At 42.4% G+C, this 13,814-nt stretch overlaps 1 protein-coding gene and 1 pseudogene across 3 annotated transcripts in view; one reads left to right on the top strand and one right to left on the bottom strand.

Annotated features, from left to right (window-relative positions):
* Ccdc150 (coiled-coil domain containing 150) overlaps window positions 1-13,814 on the top strand; it is a 75,142-nt gene that overhangs the window by 31,536 nt on the left and 29,792 nt on the right. For all 3 annotated transcript variants that reach the window (XM_013512113.1, XM_013512117.1, XM_013512120.1), the window contains 4 exons: window positions 1,678-1,785; window positions 3,948-4,072; window positions 4,332-4,509; window positions 5,041-5,109. In XM_013512113.1, the coding sequence (XP_013367567.1) occupies window positions 1,678-1,785; window positions 3,948-4,072; window positions 4,332-4,509; window positions 5,041-5,109 (480 nt within the window). The remainder of the gene's footprint in view (window positions 1-1,677; window positions 1,786-3,947; window positions 4,073-4,331; window positions 4,510-5,040; window positions 5,110-13,814) is intronic.
* Window positions 5,122-13,686, bottom strand: LOC102018555 (annotated as a pseudogene).

Here is a 13,814-nt window from a genome sequence, read left to right as displayed (position 1 = left end):
TTTGTGTATGTTTCTGGTGCACAGCAGTTTCTTCTCTTTGGGGGCTTGGTGCAGGCACACAGCACATTCCCTCACCCCTCCAGCCCCTCGCTCATCACAGAGCCTGCCTTTCTGTTTCCTGCAATCCCTGCTTTACTCCTCCCTCTCATCGGGGTGCATTTCTCGTAGAAGAGAAGCTGTGCAGTACTTTCTGTGTCTGACTTACTTCACTTACATTACGACTTTAAGTTCCATCCATGTTGTACAGATGATACGACTTAACTCTTTTATTTGGCTGAATAATAATCCACTGTGTATATATTCCTTACCCATTTTTCTGTGGATGGGCATCCAGGCTGATTCCAGAGTTGAGCTGTTGCGGCTTGTGATGCTGTAAACATGGGTGCACCTGTATCACCATAGTTTGAAATCTATCTATCTAGGAGAAGTATAGCCAGACTAAATGGAATTTCTATTTTAGTTTCTTGAAGAATCTCCATACTGGTATCTGTAGTGGTTGTTCTAGTTTATATTCTCACCAACAATTTAGAAGAATTCCTTTTCCCCCGCATCCTCATCGGCACTGGATTTTTGTGCTTGTGGAAGCCATCCTGAGTGGAGTAAGATGGAATCTCAGAGTTGTTTGGATTTGCATTTCCCCAGTGACTAAAGATGACACCTTTTTGTGTACTTATCAGCCAACTGTACTTCTTTGAAGCATCTGTGTAGTTCATTTGCCCATTTTTTGATTGGATCCTTTGAGGGAGGTTACTTTTTGAGTTCTTCTAGGTACGTATTAGTCCTATTGGAGGAGTACTTGGAAAACTGTTCTCTCCATTTTGTCAGTTGTCTCTTCACTCTGGAGCACTTCCTTTGCTTTTTAATTTAATATAATCTCATCTGTTGATTCTTGATATTATTTCCTATGCTATTGGAGTTGGTTCAGGAAGTCCTTGCCTATTCCAGCATTTTCACTGTTTTTATATGTCTAGGTCTTTGCTTCATTGACCTGACTTTTGCGCGGAGTGATGTATAAGGATCTAGTTTCAGTCTCCTGCATGTGGATAGTCAGTTTTCCCAGCACCATTTTTGAAGAGGCTCTCTTTTCTCCACCATATGTGTTTGGCCCCTTTGTCAAATATCAGATGGCTAAAAGTGCATGGGGTTGTTTCTGTGTCTTTTATTCTGTTCCCTGGGTCTACATACGTATTTTTGTGCCTGTACCATGGTATTTTTTTTTACTATTGCTTTATCGTATAACACAGAATCCATAATCATGATGTCTCCTGCTTTGCTTTTTTACTGAGGATTGCTTGGGCTATTCTGGATCTCTTCTGGTTCTTTACAAATTTTACAATTGTTTCTCCCAGTTCTCTGAAAAAGTTGTTGGTATTTTTCATAGGGATATAGTAAATCTATGTATCACTTTTGGTAATATGACCATTTTAATGATATTAATCCTACCTGCCCAGCTGCTCCCCCAGTCAACAGATACATCCTTTTAATTTAGAACTTTTTATGATACTGACTCCAGACATTGAATGCACTGTATAAACTTGTGAAATATGAATTGAGTGTAGGTTAAATCAATTAGGTTTGCATACATAGTGACGTACTTCCCACACATTAAAACCAATGACGCGTAAGTGAAGTCCTTCTGCATCACGAGACCTGTGACGTGTGGAAATGTTGGTTTAGGTCCTGAATGACCAGCTGACAAGAAAGTGTTCCGAGCTGAGCAGCATGCTGCAGACCGCCAGTGTGGAGAAGGCCAGGCTCATCGCTGATCACCAGGCCATGCTGCAGGTACTCACAGGGCACTAGTGGACTTCTGATGGGGCAGCAGGGAGCCAGGCTGGCTGAGGGGATCAGGAAAGGTACACAGCCACCTGGGCAAATAGAACACTTCAATAGCAGATTCCAGAACTTCACTGAATTACGTTACGTTTTGATTTTAGTAGTTTTCATTTGTCATCGTAGGGGTGTGTATTTGGCCTTATACTCGGTGCTTTCTATGGTTTCTTCTCAAATATCATTACATTAGGAAAAGTAACTACTTGTCCTGTTATTTACAGATCACGTGTAACTGACTCTAACGCACTACTGTCTCCCCAGACACCGGGGAGTTCCCATTTGGCTTATGCCGTTCTCTCTGCTGAGAATGCTCTCCACTTTTATCTCCAGCTATTTGAAATTCTGCTAAGACTGACTTTGATCAGAGAGCTTGATCTTTCCAAGCCATAAGGGATGTTTCCCTTTTCAAGTTCTATTCCTTGGACACTAAACTATCATAAAAATAGTGCTGTGTTTACTTTTTTAGCATATACCATCCACTGTGCTAAGGATTTTACATATGTTACCCTCCTGAACATGTTTGCACTGGCTTGAACCACTGGTGTTACATACATGACTGTCCCATCAGGCAGTATCATTGGATGGTACAAGCTGCCCAGTGGGACAGTGATGCATGTACCCTGGTGGTTCAGAGCCACCTGGCAGCAAGACATGAATTACAGCTTCATTGTGAATTGTTAATCACAGCACCTGCTGTATAAAAGAATCTTTATTATCCTCATTGACCAATAAGAACAATGAAGGTTGGAGGTACTTGCTAATCTAAGCAGTGAAGTCCTCCTTACCTAACCAGCAGGGAGGAGAGCTGGATCTCATCTAGGTCTGAGCCACTGTGATGATGTGTGCCCAGAAGCCTGAGGCAGGTGGGTCACTGAGTTCAGGAGTTCAAGACCAGCTGGGGCAATGTACTGACCCCACCTCAAAAAATGAAACAAAGCAGAACAACGAAAAATAAGCCTCGGTCTGACTTCAGAGCCAGTGTTTTTTACCATTACATTGTGCTGCCTCTTTATTGTGCATTCTCTAGTAATAATTGATGTTCATGATTTATTTTTGTCTTAAATTGTGAACTGCTCAAAGCAAACTTATTATTGTATGGACCTATTATTTCCCCACAGTGTTAAATATGTTTTGTGCATAAAAATACTCAATACTTTTTATTAATTCAACAGTGTTTATCCTGTCCAAATATGATGTTCAATCTAGGTAGAATTATAGGTGCAAATGAGACAAAATCTCTATTTTTATGGACCTAAAGAATAATGTAATACATGTAACACTGTCACAAGTATTTCAAATTTTTGAAATAGAATGCAAGTAGTATCCCATTTTATAAGTGTACAGGTATGAAGCTTTATTTTGCAATCAAATATCATTAAAATAGAAGCATTTTAAAACATATTTGCAAAAATAACTGTTAATATGTGTGTGTTTGCAAAAACTTTTAAGATTGTAGGTAAAAGTATGTGTGTGCGTGTCTGTGTGTGTGTGTAAAAATGTTATCTCAGGCAATAAAAAGGGGCTAGGGATATAATTCAGTAAGAAGGCCCTGGGTTCAATCCTTAATACCAGAAAAAAAAAGTTTTGGTAACTCCAAAATGATGACCCACAGAAAATAAAATTGTGGAAAACATTTACAATTCTATTGCTGTAACAGTATCTCAGTACAATCGGAGATACTTTCAAAAGAATTCACTGTTAAACTATTAAATGATTAATACTAGGGAATGGGATTGGAGGGCGGGGAAGACAGAGATGAAGAGATCTTTTTATCTGATGCTTAGATACATTAAGACTGTTTAAGCTTTTAAAATAAATGACCATATTGAAATTTTAATATACCGAAAGTATCCTTAATATAATTTTTAATCTTTAAAAATATATTCATATTAGGAGCTTACCCAGAAGCCTGAGTAAATATAATACCTCTTGACTGTTGGCCAGTGGAACTATAAAATGATACAACTGGAGTCACGCCGGCAGGAACAAAGAGAAGCTAGGCATTAAAATACACTTAAAAATTGTATTAAGTCAGTCCATGGCTTTGATGGGTTGCTCTGAGTAACACCGTGTCAGACGGCTTCTCAGCTTTCGCTGTTACTCCTGACACTCAGGTGGAGCAGAAGATGATGACTCAGACTTTCCAGGAGCAAAGCCTGCTGCTGGATGCAGCCCACGCCAGCATCACAGGCGAGCTGCAGGCCGTTCAGAATGAGAAGACGCAACTCCAGGCTCATCTGTAAGTAAACCACGGCTGCTACCTATGCACCTTTTGTTCTTGCATTTGTATTTCTCACTTTTAATGAAAACATTTATTTCACCTTGGCTAGGCCAGCTACAAAGATGAGGATTCTGCCTTCAAGCAGCTAGTTTGGTAGAACATTTATAAGGGCTCTGTGTAGGACTTAGTCATGTGTTCTCTAACAACGTTTAATCGCTCTTCCTGCTAAATGAGAGCTCTCATTTGACTTTCATCTTTCCCAACTCTCTTCCTGAAGGGACCATCTGACCCTTGAGCATAACCAGTGTGTGCAAAAAGCCCAGGATGCTGAGAAGAGGACGGCGGTGCAGAAGGAGCTTCTGGAAGCCACCATCGCAAGGCTGCGAAGTGAGCTGGAAGCATCGGTGCAGGAGAAGAAGTCCCTGCTGGAGGAGAACAAAAGATTCCAGAGAGAGGTGGGTAGAGGCAGATTTACACTGCCTTCTCACTGAGGTGCGAGGGTGATGTTTGCACTTACGCTCTCAGTAGAGTTTCACGACCAGAAGTTAAACCAGATGTAGTTTGTCTGAGTTTCCCATTAAGAACTCCTAGGTGGCTAATGTGTCCCTTTGAACATGGCAAGCAGCCTGTGACAGGTAGAGCAGTGTGCGCTGACACGGCACTGGTGTCAGCGAGTATTCACACCTCCTCCTGTTAGTCAAGGTCACATTTTAAAAGTTGACATCCTCCTGAGAGGGAAGCGCTGGAGATTGGGCGTGCAGCCCTGTCTTCCTAGCGAGGAAGGAGCTGGGAGTCTGACTGCAGAGGTGTGTCCGATTGCAGGGCTGTCTGTGCAGCCTCCTGGGCCTCAGATGCCCTGCCTGGCACCTTTGCCAGGAGGAGTACAAGGCGTGGTGTAGGTGTGAAAGCCACACGGGCCGAGTGTGCTCAGGAGAGCCTGTCAGCTACTGTGAACTGACCCATTTCTTTTTCTCTCCCTTGAGCAGGCTAAAAAGACAGAAAAAGAAATAGTACAAGAAAAATGCGCTTTGGAAAAGGAACTAGCTAAAAACAAGGTACTCCGCGTTTCATTTGTAGACGTTTGATGTGTTTTGTTTCCCTGTGTGTCGCTGCCTGCTCCACTGCTTGTCTTCATGAGCGACGGTGCTTGTCTCAGGGCTGCCAGACACTGTGCACAGACGCTTCTGGGGCCCCTGTGGGAGAGGTGTGGGGGTGCCAGGGAGTTCTCACGGCCTCGGCCCTAGTGCACGCTGAGAGTGTCAGCCAGGAGCCTGCGGAGAGGGAGCCAGCGGGCAGGGGGCAGGAAGAGCGGTGATTTCTAACCCTGGTGATTTAAAAAAAAAAAAAAAACTTTTAGCCAAACATGGTGGCACAAACTAGTTAGGCAGCTGAGGCGGATCATCACGGTTTCAAGGGCAGCCCAGCCAACTGTCTTAGTTACTTTTTGTTGTTGTTGCTGGCCCAAAACACCGGCACCCAAAGTTAAGGAAGGAAAGGCTTGTTTAGCTCACAGTCTGTGGAGGTTTCGGTGTGTGATCAGCTGGCTCCAAGGCAGCGTGGCAGGGCACAGGGCAACAGTCCAGAGTGGCAGGAGACAGCAAAAGCAGCAAGAGCACAAGCGGGGGGCGGGGGGGGGAGCAAGCCTGTTTTTTACCCTTATATTGTAAGCTCGCTACCACCCCTGGGGCGGCTGTAGCATTCACAGAATCCCCTTGCCCTCTTGCACAGGATGAGGATGTTTACAAAGTAAGGACCCTGGCTCCCTGCTGAGTCTCTTAGTTAACCTTTTAAACTTTTGGAGTCGGCACAATGAACAGCATCTTACAGTGGTGAGGGCGTGTCCTTTTCACCCCAGGATGTAGAACTGCTGAGTTACTTAGTTAGGCTTCTGGACTCCTCAAGTTGACACTTGGTATCAACCGGAACAGCAGCTTAGCTAGGCTCTGTCTCAACATAAAATACAAAGGGCTGGGAAGGTAGGTCGGTCCTGCAGTGCCCAGGGTTTGGTCCCCGGTACCGGTACCGGTACTGCAGGAAGGGGAGGCTGTCAGGCTGCCTATCCTAAGTGCACATGAGCACCTGCTACTTGATCTTAGAGGTAAACTTTTCTCTCTTTTAAATTTTTACAAAACTGAGACATGGCTGGGCGTGGTAGCACCTGTAACCCCACTGCTTAGGAGGCTGGGGCAGGAGGATTACCCTCAGTTCAAGGCCAGCCTGGGCTACATAGTGAGTTTAAGACCAACCTGAATTACAGAGTGAGACCTTGTCTGAAAAAAAAAAAGCCCTGCAACGTAGTATTTGTTGATCTTTTTGGGTATACTGTGATAATTCCATACATGTCTACCATGTCATGATCAAGTCAGAGAAGTGAACACTTCCATCTCCCCACATTAGTCAGGGTTAGCTGGCGGGAAAAGCGTACTGTCTCTAGACATTTGGAAGTGCAGGTGGTTTTAACCAGTAGCTCCCCTTCCCACTAGAAAACTGTGGAACACGCGCTGTTTCTGCCTTCCGTCCGCCTCTTGTTCCCAGGCTCTGTGGACCGCTGTTCCGCTCTGTGCTTCTAGGGGTGAGGACGAGCGGTACTTGCCGCGTGCTCAGAGGTGTTGTTGGACACAGGGAACTCCAGTTCCATCCATGTCGCTGCAGAGGATGGGACAATAGTCCACTGTATTTATGTGCTACATTGTCTGCTCGCCTGCTGCTGAGGATCTAGGTTCCGTCCACACCTTACTCATCTTGAATAGCACCGTACTAAACATGGAGGTGCAGCAGCCTCCGGCATAATGATTTCATCCCCTTTGGATTTGTGCCCAGGGGTGGAATTGCTGATCACCTGGCAGTTCTACTTTCAGCCTTCAAAGTAGTTTTCATATTTTTAGTTTTCAAAAGAAGCTTCATACCCTTTTCCACAGTGGCTGCGCTAGTTCACATTCCCACCAGTGGTGCATAAGGGTTCTCTTTTCTCTGCATCCTTGCCAGTAGTTTTGTCTTTTTGATGATAACCATTGTAACTGGGGCAAAATGAAACCTTACAGTTTTGATTTGCCTTTTTAATTGGATTTTTTTTTTCTTTTTTCTTTTTTTTTTTGGTACCGGGAATCAAACTCACAACCTCACACTTGCTAGGCAGGTGCTGTGCTGCTGAGCTAAATCCCTGACCCTTTAATTGGATATTTAATATTTAATTGGATATTTTTGATGATTAGTTTTTTAAATTCTTGTTTTTATGGAACCGGGAATCAAACTGAGGACATCACGTTTGCCAGGCAGGCGCTGTGCTGCTGTGCTATATCCCTAGCCCCGTTAAATTCCTTTTATATTCTGGACATTAATCCCTTGTCATAGAAATAGTTTGCAAATATTTCCTACTATTCTGTGGGTCATCTCTTACCTCCTGTTATTTTTCTTCGCTGTGCCAAAGCTGCTTAGTTTGATGTAATCCAATTATGTTTTTACTTTTGTTGCTGGTGACTTGAGGGTCCTCCCAAAATGTCTTTGCCTACACCAGTGGTTTTTTTTTAAATTTTATGAAAAATAAGATTTCATAAAACAACAGTAGTTATTATACTGTGTATCATTGTCTTCAAAGTAGTTACTCAGCGCAAGACATAAATCAAAAAGATTCTTACAAAAAAGAAACAGTAACACAAATCTTTCTTTTCAATGAACTAAGACAGACTAGTAATATAAATGATACCCATGTCTTGAAATATTTTCTCTATATTTTCATATATGTTTTTCCATAGAAGAGAAACCATGCAATGTTTGAGGTTGTTTGTCTTGATTTATTTCAGTTAGCATTATTTTCTCAAGTTGTATCCATTTTCCCGTGTCTTGAAAGCAACTCAAAATGGGTCAAAGAACTAAATATAGAACCTGAAGCAGTTTTTGAAAGGATCTGCACAAACTTGCATCCCCACCAGTAACTGATGAGTTCGGGGTCTCTGTGTTTTCACCGACATGTGGTACTGTCATTTCTTATTTAGCCATTGTGGTTGTGATAATGCTATGTCATCATAGTTGTAATTTGTTTTCTAATGACCAGAATTTTGAGCATCTTTTCATGTGCTCATTTGCCACTGTAAATTAAAGTATCTCTTCAAACCATCTTTTAAAATTATACAGGCGTTTTGTATTCAGAAAGGACAGCTCAATCAAGGCATATGTACTTGTAAAAATCTTTGAAAGGCTACAAAGCCTCTGGAAAATACACAGAATGTATTTCTTAAGCCCAGATAAGAACATGGAAAGACGTCATTGATGTCAATCATGTTACATCTACAAACCTGGCCTGGTTTATTTTTAAACAACTTTTTTTTTTTGGTACCGGGAATCAAACTCATGACCTTGGGTTTGCAAGGCAGGTGCTGTGCTATATCCCCAGCCCTTAAACTTCTTTATATAAAAAAATCATGCCAACATAACTATTTTCAGGATTCATAAGGGCTTCTTTAATAACAATACTCAACTTAGATGAAGTGAAAAATGCCTATTACTTAGACATTTCAAGGAACTCAGAACTAATGTGAAACAGAAATTTGAACTTTTTTCATTCCTCTGTATCAAATCAAGGAAAAATTATCTTAAGAAATTTATGACATCAGGATGAAAAGGTATAGGCTTATCTTTAGTTCAAATTTGACTAAACTTTTTTATATCCTCAAAAGGACCTTTGCCAGTTTTGAAATAAAAGAACCTATAACAGGTAGAATTATGAAATCTTATTTCTTTAAGTTACAAATTCATATTTTCATAATTAAACCAATTGGTTCCAACCTGTTAAGGTTACCCGTCAACCCTGAAATTTTTAATCATACCGGAATTACTCCAAAGAAAGTAAAATAGGTTTCAAATTTAGTCATTTGTGTTTTCAAGTTCTTCTGATTTTCCATGTGACATTGCTTCTTAGAAGAAGAACCTGGACTTTCCTTCCTGTTGCTGTTTACCCTTCATTTTTTGACAGGTCTCACTTTTTCCATCAAAATCAATTTCATTTCTTACAGTCATGTGATGGAATTTGGGTCAGTGGTCAGGTCATCTGCTCCACAGCCGTTGCTGTCCGTCTCTGTGTGAAGTGGTCTCTCTCCCCTATGGGCCCATTCACACGCAGCCCTTCTTCACCTTTTCCTCCTCCTTTGTTTTCTTCTTTTGTTTCTTTTGCTGTGATTTCTTTGCCCAGCAAATGCAGGGTTTTTTTGTACTGGGATTTGAACTCACAACCTCACGCTTGCCAGGCAGGTGCTGTGCCACTGAGCTCTATCCCCAGTCCCGACCTCCTTCTTTATTTACTGTGTCTCCTGGTCCCGTAGGTGACACCCATCTGGGAGCCCATGCGCCGTCGTCCTCCTCAGACCATCGGTAGCTACTGTTGGAGGTCAGGGGTGGGGACGTGCATGACGGCAAGCACGCTCTCACTTCTTCAGAAGACAGTCAGTGCAATCCGCTACACCAGGATGAAGGTTTTATTTCCTTTTTTCCAAATCATGGGGCTGGGGATATAGCTCAGCAGCACAGCACCTGCCTGGCAAGCGTGAGGCCCTGAATTCGATTCCCAGTACCAAAAAACAAAGTTGCATTTCCTGAGCAAAGAAATCATAACATTCAGACTTTTTCCGCATATAATAGAATGCTATACATTCCCCAGCTGGTATTGTGCACACTTTATTAGCCTGAATCAAATGAAAATCTTTTCCATAGGCCTTCGGCCCTTATCCAGAATTCCTGCACTCTTCTTCTATCCAAATCGTTTCTCTCTAGCTGCTTTTCCATTAAATTGTGAGCTTCTCAGTGCTTCTTCTGTATCAAAATTGTGCTCAACCAAGTCCTACAAACCCTGTTCGTTGCCTTCAATGTGAGACCCTTCAGGAACTGCTTCTCCACCTTTCTCGTCACCTGTCCTGGATGCACCCTTAGGAAACACAGCCACTTGTCTTCTGCTAAGTACTCAGGATCCCAGGAGCTGGTCATCATCGTAATACACTTTCTCATGGTCTTTGTATCTACACATGCCACCCGGAATCTCTGCTTGAAGCATGGAGCCCGCCATAATTTCTTTTCCCAGTGTTTTGATGGAACATAATCTTTATCTTCTTCAGATTCTTTTATTACACTGTTTGTATCAAAATATTTACATTGATGTGGTTGGATTATTTCCTCAGACCATTTTTAATTCAGTTGTTTTTTACTGAGTTTTCAGAAATTTAAAAACATTCTCATATGAACTAAAACTACTTTATCTGTATACATAACTTTTGTCAAATACATGTCTTATGGATATCTTCCTAAATTTTAAGCCTTTTTGTTTTCCTTTGGAGAACAGGTTTTTGGGGATTTATTTTTCAATTTTTCATTTTTATGAAGCCTAATTATCAGTTTACCTTTCATAGGTCAATCATACTTTTTGTATTATATCTAAGAAATTTTGCCTAACCTACGATTACCAAGGTTTTCTTCTGTATTCTGCTCTAGAAATCTTGCCAGGAGTGGTGGCATACGCCTGTAATCCCAACACTCGGGAGGCTGAGACAGGAGAGTTGCTGTGAATTTGAGACCAGCCTGGGCTACAAAGTGAGCTCAAGGCCAGCCTGAACTGCATAGTGAGACCCTGTCTCAAAAAGACAAAAAAACAAAAGAACAGGAAGTCTTCTAATTTTATATTAGGTCTATGATCCTTTTTAACTAATTTTAGTATATCATGTAAGGTATAGTTTAACATTCATTTTATTTTCTGGTGCACATCTGATTGTTCTGATACTGTTTAAAATCTGTCAATTGATGGACATTCAGATTGTTTCCACTTTTTGGAGAGAAATAATTCAGTGACCATTTGTGTTCAGTATTTTTGTGAACGTGTTTTCAGTTACCAGGTGGATCACATGCGTGGAATTACTGGCTCGCATGCTAACTCTATCATTATGAAAAGCTGCAAACCATTTCCCAAAGTCCCAAACGATTTTGTAGTCTCCCACAACGTGTGGGAGTTTCTGTGTCTCCACAGTCTCACCAGTGCTTGCATTGTCCACGTTTTTATCTCTAAGATAAACAGTTCAGTGGCGTGGTTGAGCTCAGCAGTTCCCTCCTGGGCATGGAAGGTGACTGGATCGTGGGGCACACTACTCACCGGTGGGTTTCTCCACGGATGAGGGCGGCACCTGACCGTGCTGCCAGGCGGTGTACCTGAGTGGAGGTGGGTGACCTGGGCGCACGCTGGGAGGGTGGCACTCGCTCCGAGCTCCTCCCTTCTCTCTGCTTCCTGGCTGGCCGAGATGTGCAGCTGCCCAATCTCCAGGCCCTGGCCCCATGCATTTCCTCTTGGAGCCAGCTGACCAGGGACTGAATCTTGAGCCAGAGTACATCCTCCTTTGAGTTGGGAGTTTGGGGTAGTTGGGTCCAGTGACTAGCACAGTGCTCCTCACACTGTGCAGCTAGCACCATTTAGTTCCAAACCTTTTTCTTTTTTGAGTCAATCTCACTCCATAGTTCATGCTGGCCTTGAACTCACTACATGGCCCAGGCTGGCCTAAAACTCACAACAGTCCTCCTGCCTCAACCTCCCAAGTGCTGAGATTATAGGCATGTGCCACGAGAACATTTCTATCAGTCTAACAGAAGACTGGACCCGTTAAACAATCACTCTCCCTTCCTCCCTTCTCCTAGCCCATGACAACCACCAGTCTGCATTCTGTCTGTGAATTTACTTGTTTTGGGTATTTCATGTAAGTAGAGTCACATAAAACGTGATCTTTTATGTCTGGCCTCTTCAAGTGTAGCATATTGTTTTTGAGTTTTTTCCACCCTTCTTATTATGTTTCAGCCCCCCCATCTCTTACTTCCTTCCTCATTTGTAAAAGATTTATCTCCTATTGCCTATTACAACCTTTTAATTTGCTCTTTAAATTATTTATACGTTAGGTTTCTCATGTAAGAACTTTGTGATATTTAAGCTTGTGTGTCTGATTTATTTGTTATTATGATCTCAAAATACATCCATCTTCCTACAAATACCTCAAACTTATACTTCTTTGTGGCAGAATAGTAGTCTATTGTGTATAAATACTACATTTTCTTTATCCATTCATCTGTTGGTGGACATATGGGCTGCTTCCAAGATTTAGCTGTTGTGTGAATTGTGCTGCTATAAACATGAGTATGACTGTATCACTGTAATATCTTGTCTTCCACTCTTTTGAGAAGGTACCCAAAATGGAAATAGCTGGGTCAAGTGGAATTTCTATTTTTAGTTTTTTGAGGAATCTTCATACTGACTTCCATAGTGGTTGTACTAATTTACATTCCCACCAATAGTTTATAAGGGTTCTTTTTTGCCTACTGCTTTGCCAACATTTGCTATTGGTTTCTTAATGATGGCTATTCTTTCAGGAGTGAGACAAGACTCTCGGTGTTCTTTTAATTTGCATTTTTCTAATGGCTAAAAACATTGAACACTTTCATGTAATTATTGGCCATTTGTAATTGGCCATTACATTTCATGTAATTATTGGTCCTTCTTCTGAGAAGTGTCTGTTCATTTCATTTACCCATTTTTTGACTGGGTCTTTCATGTGAGGTTCTAACTTTTTTGAGTTCCTTATGTATTCTAGATGTTAGTCCTCTGTCCAAGGGGTAGCTAGCGGATCTTTTTCTCTCTCTTGGGTTGTTTCTTTACTCTGTTGTCAGTGTTATTTCTTGCTCAGTTGAGGTTCTGTTCAGAAGGTCTTTGCCTATGCTTGTGTCTTCAACAGGTATGTGTATTTTATCTTCCAGCAGATTGTTTCTGTTTAATATTTAGGTCTTTGATTCATTTTAACTTTATTTTAGAACATAGTGAGGGAGATGGGTCTAGATTCATTCTCTGGCATGTGTATTGTGGAGGGGCTGTCTTTTCTCTGATGAATTTTTCTGGCTCTGTCAAACATCAGATGCTGACCTGCCTGGAGTTGTTTCTGCATCCTCTGTTCTGTTCCATTGATCCTCTGGTCTGCTTTTGTGCCAGTACCACACTGTTTTTGTCACTGTAGCTTTGTAATGTAACTTGAAATCTGGGTTTGTGATGCCTCCTGCTTTGCTCTTGTTGCCCGCACTTTCTTTTCATACTCTCTCTTCTGACTTCATATGAGTTTTAGGGTTGCTTCTCTAGTTCTGTGAGGAATGCCGTTGATATTATGCTTGAGGTTGCATTAAATCTGTGTATCGGTTTGGGGAAGTATGGCCATTTTGAATACATTAATTCTGCCTATCTTTTTCCAGGAACGCAGATTTCTTTCCATTTGCTGATATCCTCTTCCGTGTGCTCTTCCAGAGCCTATAGTTTTTCTCACAGAGGCCCATGGTCAGTCACATGGCTCCATGCTTCTGGGCCATGTGAGGCACAGCATCGCGATGGGGAACATGTGGTGGAGCAGAGAGGAGACAGTGACGGAGGGAGGGGAGCTCGGCATGAGATGAAATGCCCAGCGGCAGGACCCCACAGCTGCAGCCTTCACTGGGCCACCTCTGCATAACCCACCAGTGTGGGCCTCAGTGACGGTGCATGGTGTTCTGACCTACCGAAGGCCCATCCGCTGGCTACCAAGCCCCAGCACCTGGCCTCGGGGACATTCCCGATCCAGAGCACAATATGTCTGCATCGTACTAGATAGGAGTAACCTAGAGATAGCACAAAGTCTGCTGGAGGGTGCGGTGGGTCATACTGACTGACAGTGAAAACTGCAGCTTTACCCAGAGAAGCGGTACTTCGCTCTTCCACCTCTTCGTG

This window comes from Chinchilla lanigera, unplaced genomic scaffold (genome assembly GCF_000276665.1).
Source record: "Chinchilla lanigera isolate Chin_1 unplaced genomic scaffold, ChiLan1.0 scaffold00002, whole genome shotgun sequence".
NCBI classification, from domain to species: Eukaryota; Metazoa; Chordata; class Mammalia; order Rodentia; family Chinchillidae; genus Chinchilla; species Chinchilla lanigera.
The sequence above is the reverse complement of the archived record's forward strand: the minus strand, read 5'-3'. Positions and strand labels throughout refer to the sequence as shown.